The sequence below is a fragment of the Rattus norvegicus genome, chromosome 18, assembly GCF_036323735.1.
Source record: "Rattus norvegicus strain BN/NHsdMcwi chromosome 18, GRCr8, whole genome shotgun sequence".
Classification (NCBI taxonomy): domain Eukaryota; kingdom Metazoa; phylum Chordata; class Mammalia; order Rodentia; family Muridae; genus Rattus; species Rattus norvegicus.
In genome coordinates this window covers 29842708-29854063 of record NC_086036.1, presented here as the reverse complement: position 1 = coordinate 29854063, position 11356 = coordinate 29842708, and the positions used below count along the sequence as shown (strand labels likewise).

General features: G+C 43.6%; 12 protein-coding genes across 12 annotated transcripts in view; all 12 read right to left on the bottom strand.

Moving 5' to 3' along the window:
• The window catches only part of Pcdhga12 (protocadherin gamma subfamily A, 12), a 75199-nt gene extending 65032 nt beyond the window's left edge, over window positions 1-10167 (bottom strand). Inside the window, exon 1 of the mRNA NM_001037337.1 lies at window positions 7557-10167. Within this exon, the coding sequence (NP_001032414.1) occupies window positions 7557-9980 (2424 nt within the window). The 5' untranslated portion in view covers window positions 9981-10167. The remainder of the gene's footprint in view (window positions 1-7556) is intronic.
• Window positions 1-11356, bottom strand: part of Pcdhga1 (protocadherin gamma subfamily A, 1) — a 180457-nt gene that overhangs the window by 65032 nt on the left and 104069 nt on the right. The window lies entirely within an intron of this gene.
• Window positions 1-11356, bottom strand: part of Pcdhga2 (protocadherin gamma subfamily A, 2) — a 173907-nt gene that overhangs the window by 65032 nt on the left and 97519 nt on the right. The window lies entirely within an intron of this gene.
• Window positions 1-11356, bottom strand: part of Pcdhga3 (protocadherin gamma subfamily A, 3) — a 168713-nt gene that overhangs the window by 65032 nt on the left and 92325 nt on the right. The window lies entirely within an intron of this gene.
• Window positions 1-11356, bottom strand: part of Pcdhga5 (protocadherin gamma subfamily A, 5) — a 148156-nt gene that overhangs the window by 65032 nt on the left and 71768 nt on the right. The gene's annotated exons all lie outside the window — the stretch shown is intronic.
• The window catches only part of Pcdhga7 (protocadherin gamma subfamily A, 7), a 124844-nt gene that overhangs the window by 65032 nt on the left and 48456 nt on the right, over window positions 1-11356 (bottom strand). The window lies entirely within an intron of this gene.
• Window positions 1-11356, bottom strand: part of Pcdhga8 (protocadherin gamma subfamily A, 8) — a 113983-nt gene that overhangs the window by 65032 nt on the left and 37595 nt on the right. The window lies entirely within an intron of this gene.
• Pcdhga9 (protocadherin gamma subfamily A, 9) overlaps window positions 1-11356 on the bottom strand; it is a 103251-nt gene that overhangs the window by 65032 nt on the left and 26863 nt on the right. The window lies entirely within an intron of this gene.
• The window catches only part of Pcdhga10 (protocadherin gamma subfamily A, 10), a 93170-nt gene that overhangs the window by 65032 nt on the left and 16782 nt on the right, over window positions 1-11356 (bottom strand). The window lies entirely within an intron of this gene.
• The window catches only part of Pcdhgb7 (protocadherin gamma subfamily B, 7), an 88737-nt gene that overhangs the window by 65035 nt on the left and 12346 nt on the right, over window positions 1-11356 (bottom strand). The window lies entirely within an intron of this gene.
• Window positions 1-11356, bottom strand: part of Pcdhga11 (protocadherin gamma subfamily A, 11) — an 84490-nt gene that overhangs the window by 65032 nt on the left and 8102 nt on the right. The gene's annotated exons all lie outside the window — the stretch shown is intronic.
• The window catches only part of Pcdhgb8 (protocadherin gamma subfamily B, 8), a 79536-nt gene that overhangs the window by 65032 nt on the left and 3148 nt on the right, over window positions 1-11356 (bottom strand). The gene's annotated exons all lie outside the window — the stretch shown is intronic.

Here is an 11356-nt window from a genome sequence, read left to right as displayed (position 1 = left end):
GCTGACACCCATGGTTATTGCTTCTGGGTGGGATCTTGCAGCCTGAACACTTAAGGGAATAAAGCCTAACTTTGTGCAGGGATAGTCTAGGCTTACGTAACATAGCACGAGGATACAGCACACTGCACAATGTGTTTGTCAAGATATATAAATTGTATGTATAGCATTACCAGGCATTTCAGGATTATGTGCCTGGAATTCCCAAAGTTGAGAGGATGATGCAGAAGAATCCTAACGTCCTCATTCCAAAGCCAGCTTGCTTGGGCTATATAGCAAATTCGAGGGCAACCTGGGCTACCTAGTGAGACCCTGTCTGAAAACATCCATAATGGCAAAATGGTAATTTTCTGTAAACTAGAAACAAGACAAAAAGAATATAAATTAAAAAACAATACCAAGCTTTCTGCCAGGGCAGCCATCTTCCAGCCAACTGGCCAAAATGATGAACACAAAAGGAAAGAGGAGAGGTACTCGGTATATGTTCTCTAGACCTTTTAGGAAACATGGAGTCGTTCCTTTGGCCACATACATGCGAATCTATAAGAAGGGTGATGTTGTAGACATCAAGGGAATGGGCACTGTTCAAAAAGGAATGCCCCCTAAGTGCTGCCATGGCAAAAGCGGAAAAGTCTACAATGTCACCCAGCATGCCGTGGGAATCATTGTAAACAAGCAAGTTAAGGGCAAGATTCTGGCCAAGAGGATCAATGTGTGAATTGAGCACATCAAGCACTCAAAGAGCAGAGACAGCTTCCTGAAGCGGGTGAAGGAGAACGATCAGAAGAAAAAAGAAGCCAAAGAGAGCTGAACCTGGGTGCCAGCTGAAGTGCCAGCCTGTGCCACCCAGAGAAGCCCACTTTGTGAGGACTAACGGGAAGGAGCCTGAGCTGCTGGAGCCCAGTCCATACGAATTCATGGCCTAATGTACACAAAGTAAATAAAGGACCTGGACTGCAAACAAACAAACAAACAAACAAACAAACAAACAAACAATACCAAGTATGGTAAAACAAACAAACAAACCCCATATTTAGACAGTTTAATGGAAGATATACAAGACACAGAACCTTTCATCTTAGTAACAAAAATATGGTACCTATGCTATTCAAACACAAAGGATGAAATCTTGCCATTTGTGACAACATGAATGGAATTGGAACTAATCGTGTTAAGTGAAATAGGCTATAGACAAAAAGACGAGCACCACATCACCTTATTTGTATCTAAAGTAGTCAATGTCACACGGGTTAATAGTAGAATTGTACCAGGCATGGTGGCTCATACCTTCAATCCCAGCGCTCTGAGAGATAGGCAAGGAGATCTCAGTGAGTTCAAGTTAAGCCTGGTCTATGTAGCAAGTTCTAGACTAGTCAGGGGATACACAGTAAAAAATCTTGCTTCAAAAAAGGTATGGGGGTTGTATTCACCAGAGACTTGGAAGAATGGGGGTAGGACAGAGAAAGGCTGATCAATGATGACTAAATTGTAGCAAGATAGCAGCCATAAGTGGTGGTACTATTCCACAGTAGGGAAACAAGAACTAACAACAATGTAATGTATCAAAAAGCCAGAAGAAAGGACTGACTTTGCATTTTATATATTTTACCTAGGTTGGTTCTTTAAAGGTAACTACTTCTCCCCCTCCCTTCCTATTATATCTTAGTTTATATCTTTACCTCTGTACAGGTAGTAAAATACTTATGGAACAGGGAAGTTTGTTTGCAAGCCTCAAGTCCGTAATTTTTAAGAGTTCGTATAGTATTGGTTCAGTGAAATGCCAAGAGAAAAATGATTACTGAGATTACCGAGAAAAATGATATTTGAGGAATAGATACATTTGACTGGATTTGAATATCTTGCAATGGGAATACATTGAAAATCACACAATTCCCTCAATATCATATTCAAATTTTATGTTTCAATATATTATTTAAAAATGAAAGTTAAACTGGCTGGAGAAATGGCTTAGTAGTTAAGAGCCCTGGATGCTCTTTGTGGGACTGGGATTTGGCTCTCAGTGTCCACACAGTGGCTTACAACATCTGTAACTCCAATCACAGGGGATCTAATGTCCTCTTCCGGCCTCCATAGGCGGCAGGCACACATATGGCACACATACATACATGCAAGCTCCCACATACACACATAAACAATATAAATCATTTAAAAAAGTTAGAAGCTCTCATCAGTAAAAATTATAAAATGAAGCTGAGAAAATTTTATAACACTTAGTTAAACAGAAAGATATACCATATTCATGGATTAGCAAATCTCAGTATTGTTAAAGGTGAGTCTCCTGCCATCCCAGAAGCGCTACAGATTCAATACAATTTAGTTAAAAAGCCCTGGAGGCATTTTGCACTTAGAGCTTATAAGACAGCTTTAATTCTTTGGAAATATAAGACCAAGAACAGTTAAAATAATATTTGCAAGGAATAAAAATGTCAGCAGACCTTACCTACCTGACTTTAAGGCTTACTATAAAACTATAATAATTCAGAAAATATAGTATTGGCAAGGTAATAGAACAATAGATCAATGTATGGAAACAGTCACATTTATCAGTGCAATAATTTTCAACAAATGGTGCCAAAACAAGACATAGAAGACAGTACCAATGTATGCTGCTGTGAAGATATAGGAAAGATCCCTGGTCCCTACGTCAGTGGATAGCCATCTTATACAGCAAGGAAAAGCCCATTTTAGTGATTTGCTTTATATTTTGTTTGTTGAGATGAAGTTTCACGCTGTAGCCCAGGCTGGCCTGGAATTCACTACCAGAACCTCAAACTCCTCCTGTCTCAGCCTCCTGGATGTTGGAATGACAGCTATGGTAAAAAGTAAAGTCTGTTTAAAATAGAGTTAATGAAAATGGAGCAGTAATTGTTAACACCTCTTTTCACCGGAAGTACTCACTCTCTTTACTAATAAACCACTAGAACACAGTGTTAAGGAAGCTAAGTTCGGCACATTCAGGCCATACATACTTGCTGATATGCTTGTTCTTTCTTGGTTGCCACTCTTTAGTAGATCCCACAGGTAGGATTAGCATTCAGGTTAAAGATGCTAAATTATTCACTTTGTTTAACTCTCTTTAGAGGTCAAAACCCAAGTCACATTTTCTAATGGAATCAGCACAACACGGACCTACCCTGGAATCCATGACAGTAAGGAAGCCAGTGTTTAGCAATCAGATAATCTTATACATCTCACCACTAATCTTATTTTACTTTTAATTTATCAGAATTCTCCTTTCAAACTTCCCAGAGTTTTGCCAGCACTCATGAGGCCAGACTGGTCTACATAGTGAGTTCCAGGATAGCCAGGGCTGTGTAGAGAGACCCTGTCTTTAAACTTAAACAAACTAATAACCCAAGACCCCCAAAACCAGAGTCTGCATTTTATGTACTTTACCTAGGTTAGATCTTTAAAGGTAACTAGTTCTCCCCCTCCCTTCCTATTTCACTTCAGCTTATATCTTTAAATCTTTCCAACTTAGGCAGTAACATACTTTTTTTTTTTTTTTTGGTTCTTTTTTTTGGAGCTGGGGACCAAACCCAGGGCCTTGCGCTTCCTAGGCAAGCGCTCTACCACTGAGCTAAATCCCCAACCCCAGGCAGTAACATACTTATGTAACAGGGAAGCTTGTTTGCAAGTGTTAAGTCTGTAATCTTTAAGAGTCTGTAAAGGACCAGTTTAGTGAAATACCAAGGTCACACCAGGATCCATTTGTACAACCACCTGACTTCAAGGAACAGACTACAGCTAGCAGTAAAGTGCTGCCTCAACTTTACTTAAATGATTTGGATTGTTCTCATGTCCCAAGCCTCAAGCAGGGAGCAGGAAGAGAAGATATTACCAGAGGACGATGCAACAGACACGAACAGGAAAGCACAAAGCAGCCAGACTTGTAAGTGGTGTTGATAAGCCAGTTTGAAAAGCAAAATTCAGTGTGGAAAACTACCCAGAGTACCTATTAGAAGACATCGCCAAGGGGATGGTACTTTTTAAGGTTTATTCTCAAATTTCCTTAAATGGTTGACCTGATTCTTTTTATTTAGTTATGTGCATTTGTTTGTGTAATAGCCAGTGAGTGCAGGAACTCTTGGAGGCCAAAAGAGGGTGCCAGATTCCCTGGAGCTGTAAGTCAACAGCTGTGAGAGCAGGGAAACCATCTCCATCCTGTGCAAGCACAAAATCTGCTCTTAACCACTGAGCCATCATCTCTCCAGCCCTAGGCTGTCTTTGTGCAGTGAGAGTTTTCTCAGGTAGAAAAGGCCATGCATCGTGATAAACGAGGTTTGAGTATGAATCTTCCATGGCTCACTAAGATTTGACCCCATATATACACCAGTACACTCTGAATACCAAGGTCAAGTCACTAAATATAAAGTGTAAAATATGTAACCAAAATATCGTGGACTATCTGTTCCATTCATGCCTGACTGTGGCTACCCATGCTTGCCATGTCACGTTTCACCACAAGCTTTCAGTCGTTTTGCCAGAGTTGTTCTTCCCTGAGATTGCTGGAAAGAGCCCATGCTGGAAAAATATCTGTATTCGACTGAATTTAAGCTTCACTGAGAAGCTCTTGCCTAGAAGGATGAATTCTGCTTCCCTGCAATCAGAATGATCAGTCACCACCCCCTATCCCCGCCTTCAGTGAGATTTTGATTGAGCCCTGAGTAGTAGAGCTTCCAAGAAGAAATTTCTCTTGTCCATGAGTTCCAAGGAACAGTACACAACTGATAGGATTGTGGCATTTTAGACCAATAGTCACCCTGAAATTAAAACCTGGGGCCAAAACAGGGGAATGGAAGGCATCCTTAACACTTCAGAGTCAGCACAAACAGTGTAGCCAGGAAAGGTGACGCAGAAATGCAAATTGAGACGATCACCAGGTAGGAATTCAGATGGAGTTTTACCTAGTGGTTGTGAGATATGGCAATGCTCACCAAGGGTGTTAGCCAAGACAGGGTACGTCACAGACGTGGTTAAGGGGGACAGCTCTCCACCATCATCAGAGTCACTCAAAGAGGCCTGCTGGCAACTCCTTGTGAGAAAGGCACATCCTCTGCATATCTTGGCCTTGTTGGCAGCTACAGACTGAATCCCACCCAATCAACAGAAGGTCAGGCAGGCTTGGCGTCAGCATCTACCATCCATCAGGTGGCGAGGCTCTCGAACCCAAACTCTGTGCTCTCACTAATGCATAGGACGCAGCACTAGGGTCTCTGGTCGATGGTCGGTAGGAGACATTGCTGTTGGGAACCAAACTGGGATAAGAGGCTCTGGCTTGAGCAAAGGGCTAACCTCAGCTACGGAGGCCAAGTAAGAGATTTGATAGAAAACAGAACAGCTGTTCTTATCACTCATTCGATGTATTATTGTGTGACATTTCCACTAACCAGGATGCATTGCACTGTTTTCCTTGGTATTAATTACAGACTACTGCACTTAGTACATTCCATTTACAGCTTAATGTAAACAAAAGTTATGTGTTATTTACCTATCTATCTATCTATCTATCTATCTATCTATCTATCTATCTGTCTATTTATCTATCTATCTACTACTATGGATTGAAGCTAACTAGCTAGGGCCTTGCATGTAGAAGACAAGATTTCCCACTTTGGACCTTTTGTTTTGAGATGGGGTCTCACTAAGACTGACCTTAAACTTGCTATCAACCTACCTGTGCCTCCTGGGTACCTGGGATTAGAATTGTAGATCTCTATTACCAGCCCTGGTTAAAATTAGTATTTTTCTATACATTTTTTATACAGGCTCAAATATTTCCTTTTGATATAATCACACAGGTAGAGCCACATGATTTCCTCTTCCTTCTCCTCTTTCTCCTCCCCCTCCTCCTCCTCCCCCTCCCCTCCCCCTCCTCCTCCTCCCCCTCCTCCTCCTCCTCCTCCTCCTCCTTCTGGTCTTTGTTGTCAAGATATATAAGGTGAAATTTGAATCTTGCATTATTCTTTGGGCCATTTTGTTTAGTTTTTTTATTACCTTTTACTCTCTAAGTATCACTAATTTCTTTTATAAATTTGGATTTAAATCTTTATGTTTTTTAATAGATAGGCAACACAAAAGAGAAAAAGCAAGTTCTAAAGAGACAGTATCTGCCCTTTCTATAAAAAATTTTGTTTGTAAAAAGAAAATTGTGGTGAAGGAAGAATATACTACAGGAAAGTTTCTTCAGAACAAAAAACATTCTCAAAGCATTTGAATTTTAAAGATATTTCCTCAAGAAATTCTTCACTATGTAAATGGCAAAAGTACCTCACCCTTGTGCTATGGTGGTGAATTCTACATATTTTAGATATCACTGGTGCAGGTTAAAATGGGTAGAAGGAATGTTCGGCTTTATTACTATATACAGATTGTACTACCGAAATGTGTAACCGAGGAAATATTATAGTCCCTTCTCATTGCAACACAAATTGTATATCAGAGAAAATTTTCAAGTGTGCAATAAATAAAATTAATCATGCTTAGAAGTCAAACAATTTAAAAACATGAAACTTCCTACACCAGGAAAGTATAAGCGCGGAGCTGAAGAGGTGCATGGGAGCTTACACTGCCTGCTGTGGATCTTAAAGCATGAGAATTTGGGTCTGTGCTGCCTTGAAACTGGCTAGGAGTCCCACAAAGGACTGTAACCCCCTTCACAGAGATCAGGGACAAAATTGCTGACCTCCTGCCTTCAGGGAAAGACTTTGTCTCAAAGAATTAGGCCGAAAGTGAGAGACTACCGAGTTACCTCATTCTGTGTATGTAAACACACACTGATGCATGCATACATACAGCTTCCTTATGTGTATACATACAGGCAGACACAGATGCGCATGTACAAATAACTTATAAAAGAAAAAATATATGTATGTATCCCTAGAGACCAGAAATAGCATGATTTAAAAGACACTAAATGCATTGTAAGGATTTACTAGTAGACTCAAATGCAATGAAAGGCCACTCTCTTGGGTCTGGGGATGTAGCCCAGGGTAAAGTGCTTAGCTCAGCATGAAAGATCTTGGTTCGATGCCCAGGAAGGGAATGGGTTAAAAACCAACAGCAACTGTACTTTCCATTAAATTCTGTTTCTTCACTCTAACGGAATTTGTGTTCCCTCGGGCTCCACTAGGGATTGAATCCAGGGTATCTTTTCTACACGCTAGGCAAGCACTCTACCCCTGAGCTCCGAGTTACACCCACAATTCAGTATTCTTAACAGATAAAGTGGCACGAGATAATCAACACAAAAATGCTTCATGGCCAAAAAGAATTAAAATGGAAAAGCATTATCGTTGATGAACTGAGTTACCGAAATATAGGGTACAGAATGTACAGTAGAAATTGTTTCTATATTATGCTATAGTTGCAAATGACAACACGTGTATGTTATCTTTTAAACCAAACAAGGTGACTAGATTGTTGTTGGTGGTTGCCATGTCTCTACAGAGGTGTTCTCAACTGCTTTATCGGTTCCAAATATCTATGAATCATCTATAGTAGGATAATAGTTTGTTTCAAGCTCAAAATAGACTCACCTGATTTAATGCATGATTGTCTTTAGAAAATACCAAATCACTCGATGGCAAAAGAGGCTCGGTTTTCTCGCAGCTCTCCTGGCTGATTAGCGTGTCTGCATAGTTGGGCTGCGGGAAAATCAAGTGACTCTTTCGGGAGCCCGCAGTGAGCGAGACCTCGTGCGAATAGGTCTGCAAGAAAGCTTGCACTCCATCTACGCCCACAAAACGAGAGGCTGCAACGTCAGCCAATCCGGGTCCCGCAGCCCGGAGCAGGCGCAGTGAGTGCCAGCGCCGCAGCCTGAGCGCCAGCAGCACCAGAACAAAGACCAGGAAGACCATGGAGACCGCTGCCACGGCCACCACCAGATACAGCGTGAGACCTGAGGTTTCAGAGGTGGTAGGAGATTCTAGATTGTCCAAATCTGCCAGGACGTCGGGGATACTGTCGGCGATCGCCACAGTGAGCGTGACAGTGGCGGAGAGAGGAGGCTGGCCGTGGTCCTGCACAGACACTACAAGGTTCTGCTTGAGAGCATCTCTGTCCATCAGGGCCCGAGCCGTGCTCACCTCGCCGGTGTGCAGCCCCACCGAGAAGAGTCCTGGCTCGCTGGCCTTTAGCAGACGGTAGGACAGCCAGGCGTTTTGTCCTGAGTCTCTGTCCACTGCCACCACCTTTGTCACCAGATAGCCAGGCTCTGCTGAGCGGGGTGCTAGCTCCACTCCAGTAGAACCATCGGTAGGGAGAGTGGGGTACAAGATTTCGGGGGTGTTGTCATTCTGATCCAGCACGAACAGGCTCAGCGACACGTTGCTGCTGAGCGGCGGCTCCCCGCTGTCACGTGCTATCACTTGCAGCTGTAGGTCTGGGAACTGCTCATAGTCAAAGGAGTGCAGCGCGTACAGGACACCAGTATCCGAGTTGATAGAGACATAAGAGGAAAGGGGCACGCCCTGGTGTGTGTCCTCAGCTAGGGAGTAAGTGACTTGGGCATTTTTGTCACTGTCAGGGTCGTGGGCGGTCACGGACGCGATAGAAGCCCCTCTAGGGTTATTCTCCTGGATATAGGCCCAGTATGAGGCCTGAAGGAAAATGGGCGGGTTATCGTTCGCGTCCGCTACATTCAGCGAGAGGTGAGTTTCGGTTGTCAGGGGCGGACTTCCCCTGTCAGTGGCGGTCACCGTGATATTATAACTAGGAACCTGTTCACGGTCTAGGACTGCATCTGTGAGTAAACTATAGTAGTTTCCGTAAGACTTTTCTAATTTAAAGGGCAGATTCTCTTGGATGGAACAGATTACCTGTCCATTTTCCCCAGAATCTTGGTCATTTACATTTAAAAGGGCTATTAATGTCCCTCGGGGAGAGTTTTCTGGAACGGGGCTGTTGAGGGAGGTGATGGCTACTTCAGGGGCATTGTCGTTCACGTCCAGAACTGTGACCAGGACCTTGGCCCGTGCAGAAAATCCCGCGTTATCTGTTGCTTGCACTTCCATCTCGTAGAACCCCGATTCTTCATGGTTCAGCTCCCCTATTGTTGATATTGTTCCCAAATTACTGTCTAGCTTGAAAACTTTAGCTGCCTTGTCATCTACATACCGGAAGGAATAGATCACTTCCGCATTGGATCCTTCGTCCCGGTCGGTGGCGTTGACCAGCAGCAGCTGAGTGCCCACGGCCACGTTCTCCCGCACATTCACGCGGTACTCGGACCGAGCAAACGCTGGCGCGTTGTCATTTGCATCTAGGACCGTCACAAGGATGCGCGCCGTGCCGGAGCGAACCGGGTCTCCCGCGTCCGAAGCGGTGAGGACTAGGAGGTGAGCGGCCTTTTCCTCCCGGTCCAGCGAGCTCTCCAGCACCAATTCTGGGTACTTGTTACCATCAGCTCCCTTCTGCACCTCGAGCGAGAAGTGAGCATTCGGGCTGAGCTGGTAGCTCTGAAGAGAGTTCTTCCCGATATCTGGATCCCAAGCGTGGGGAAGAGGGAATCGCATTCCAGCGGCGGCGTTTTCACTCATTTTTATTTCTAATTCACTTTCACGGAAGTAGGGTGCGTTGTCGTTAATGTCCCTCACTTCTATTTCTACTCCGTATATTTTCCCTATATCTTCCATTAGAATCTCTAGATTTAACTGACACTTGATGGACCCCATACACAGCTCCTCCCGGTCTATCTTGCCCGCGGTGACCAAGCTGCCGCTTCGAGGGTTTAGAGCGAAAAGTTGAGCCCTACCTCTGGAGACGATGCGGACCCCTCGCTCCGCCAGCTCGCGGGGCTCCAGCCCCAGATCCTTGGAGATGTTGCCCACCCTAGATCCTTTCTCCAGCTCCTCCGGAACGGAATAGCGTATCTGGGTGGATCCGGCTTCCCACAGCATCCCGAAGAAGACTCCCAGGAATACCAGCCCTTTGCAGTCCTCCGGCCTTTGCATGGGGATCATTGTCAGTTGAGGATGATTTCCAATTCTGCCTCTGACCACTGAAACCAGAATCCGCTTTTGAAGGCTCGGAGCACGACAGTTAGGAGGTGGGACTCCAGGCCAGTTTGCTCCTAGAGGTGTTTTGTCTCAATCTATCCGCATTGTGCTTTAGGCTCGTGCAACGCGGGCTGGGCTTCGCTGCCTTTTCCTCCCCGTGGGTGAACAGCGGCGCTCAGAGTCCGAATCGATTACTGCACAGTCGTGAACTCCGGGAGAGGATTTTTGGGCTGTGAACCTTAAATAGCTCCACCTACTGTTTTTCATGTGGAGATGGAAACAGAAGACGAAACCATACTGGGCAGTTGAGAGATCATTTCGGTGCCCCAATTCCCCCCGCCCTTCAATTCACTTTGAATTATTTTCAGTAGTCCCCCCCCATATATTTTCAATCAGACAAGATTTTCAATAGATTTCTTGAAAATTCCTAAAGGGAAGAACTATTGTAACAAGTTGGAATTTAATGCTGAAAACAAAATTTCACAATCATATGAAAACCAAGCATGAGAACTCTTATAGTACACATTATCAGATTCGTACGTGGCAGTTAATCAAGCAATGGAGATGATTAACCCCGTTAGAGTGAGTGGAAAGACTCCGACCTGCATTAACGTGAACTGGAGATAGCATTACACAATTATACAGATGTACTGTATTGCAAAAAGGACATTTGGAATTGAGACTTAGTGAAAGAAAATTAGTAACCCGAATTATACGATAAATTTTCCTTCTCCTGGGTAATTCTAATAACTGAGAACTACTGGCCATACATTTAGAAGCACATCAGAATGCAGAAAAGATTCTAGGAGTCGATTGTCTGGACATTTTTCATGGGAATAGAAACGATATTGGAGAAGAGGCTCTTTTTGGTGACGGCTGCTGGACAGTGAGCGTTAGGTTATCACCAATGTGCAATTATAAACTCTAATTGAGCTACCCTCCAGTCTCTGGTAGCCATAAAATAAGATTAGAAGAAAACTTACTCATAAGACATAAAAGTGAGATTAAAAGAACCCCTGCTATATCTGAATACTATTACCAAATTATTATCACATAATTTTGAAAACTTTTTGTATATATTATTTCTCAGTTTATAATTAATACAGAAAAAGATCAAGATACTGATCTCCCAAGAAACTACCGCAGAAAGTCAAAAGTATAGCTCAGCTAAAAATATTTGAGCAGGATCACCGAGAGACGGCTCAGGCAGTAAAGGTGCTTGCTGCCAAGCCTAACCAGCAGGACCCTGGGACTGCCGAAGGCGAAGGGTGATGGCCAGAATCACAACGAAAAGAAAGAGCACTGAGACTAAAGCCAAGGCCACCACCAGGTAAAACTGA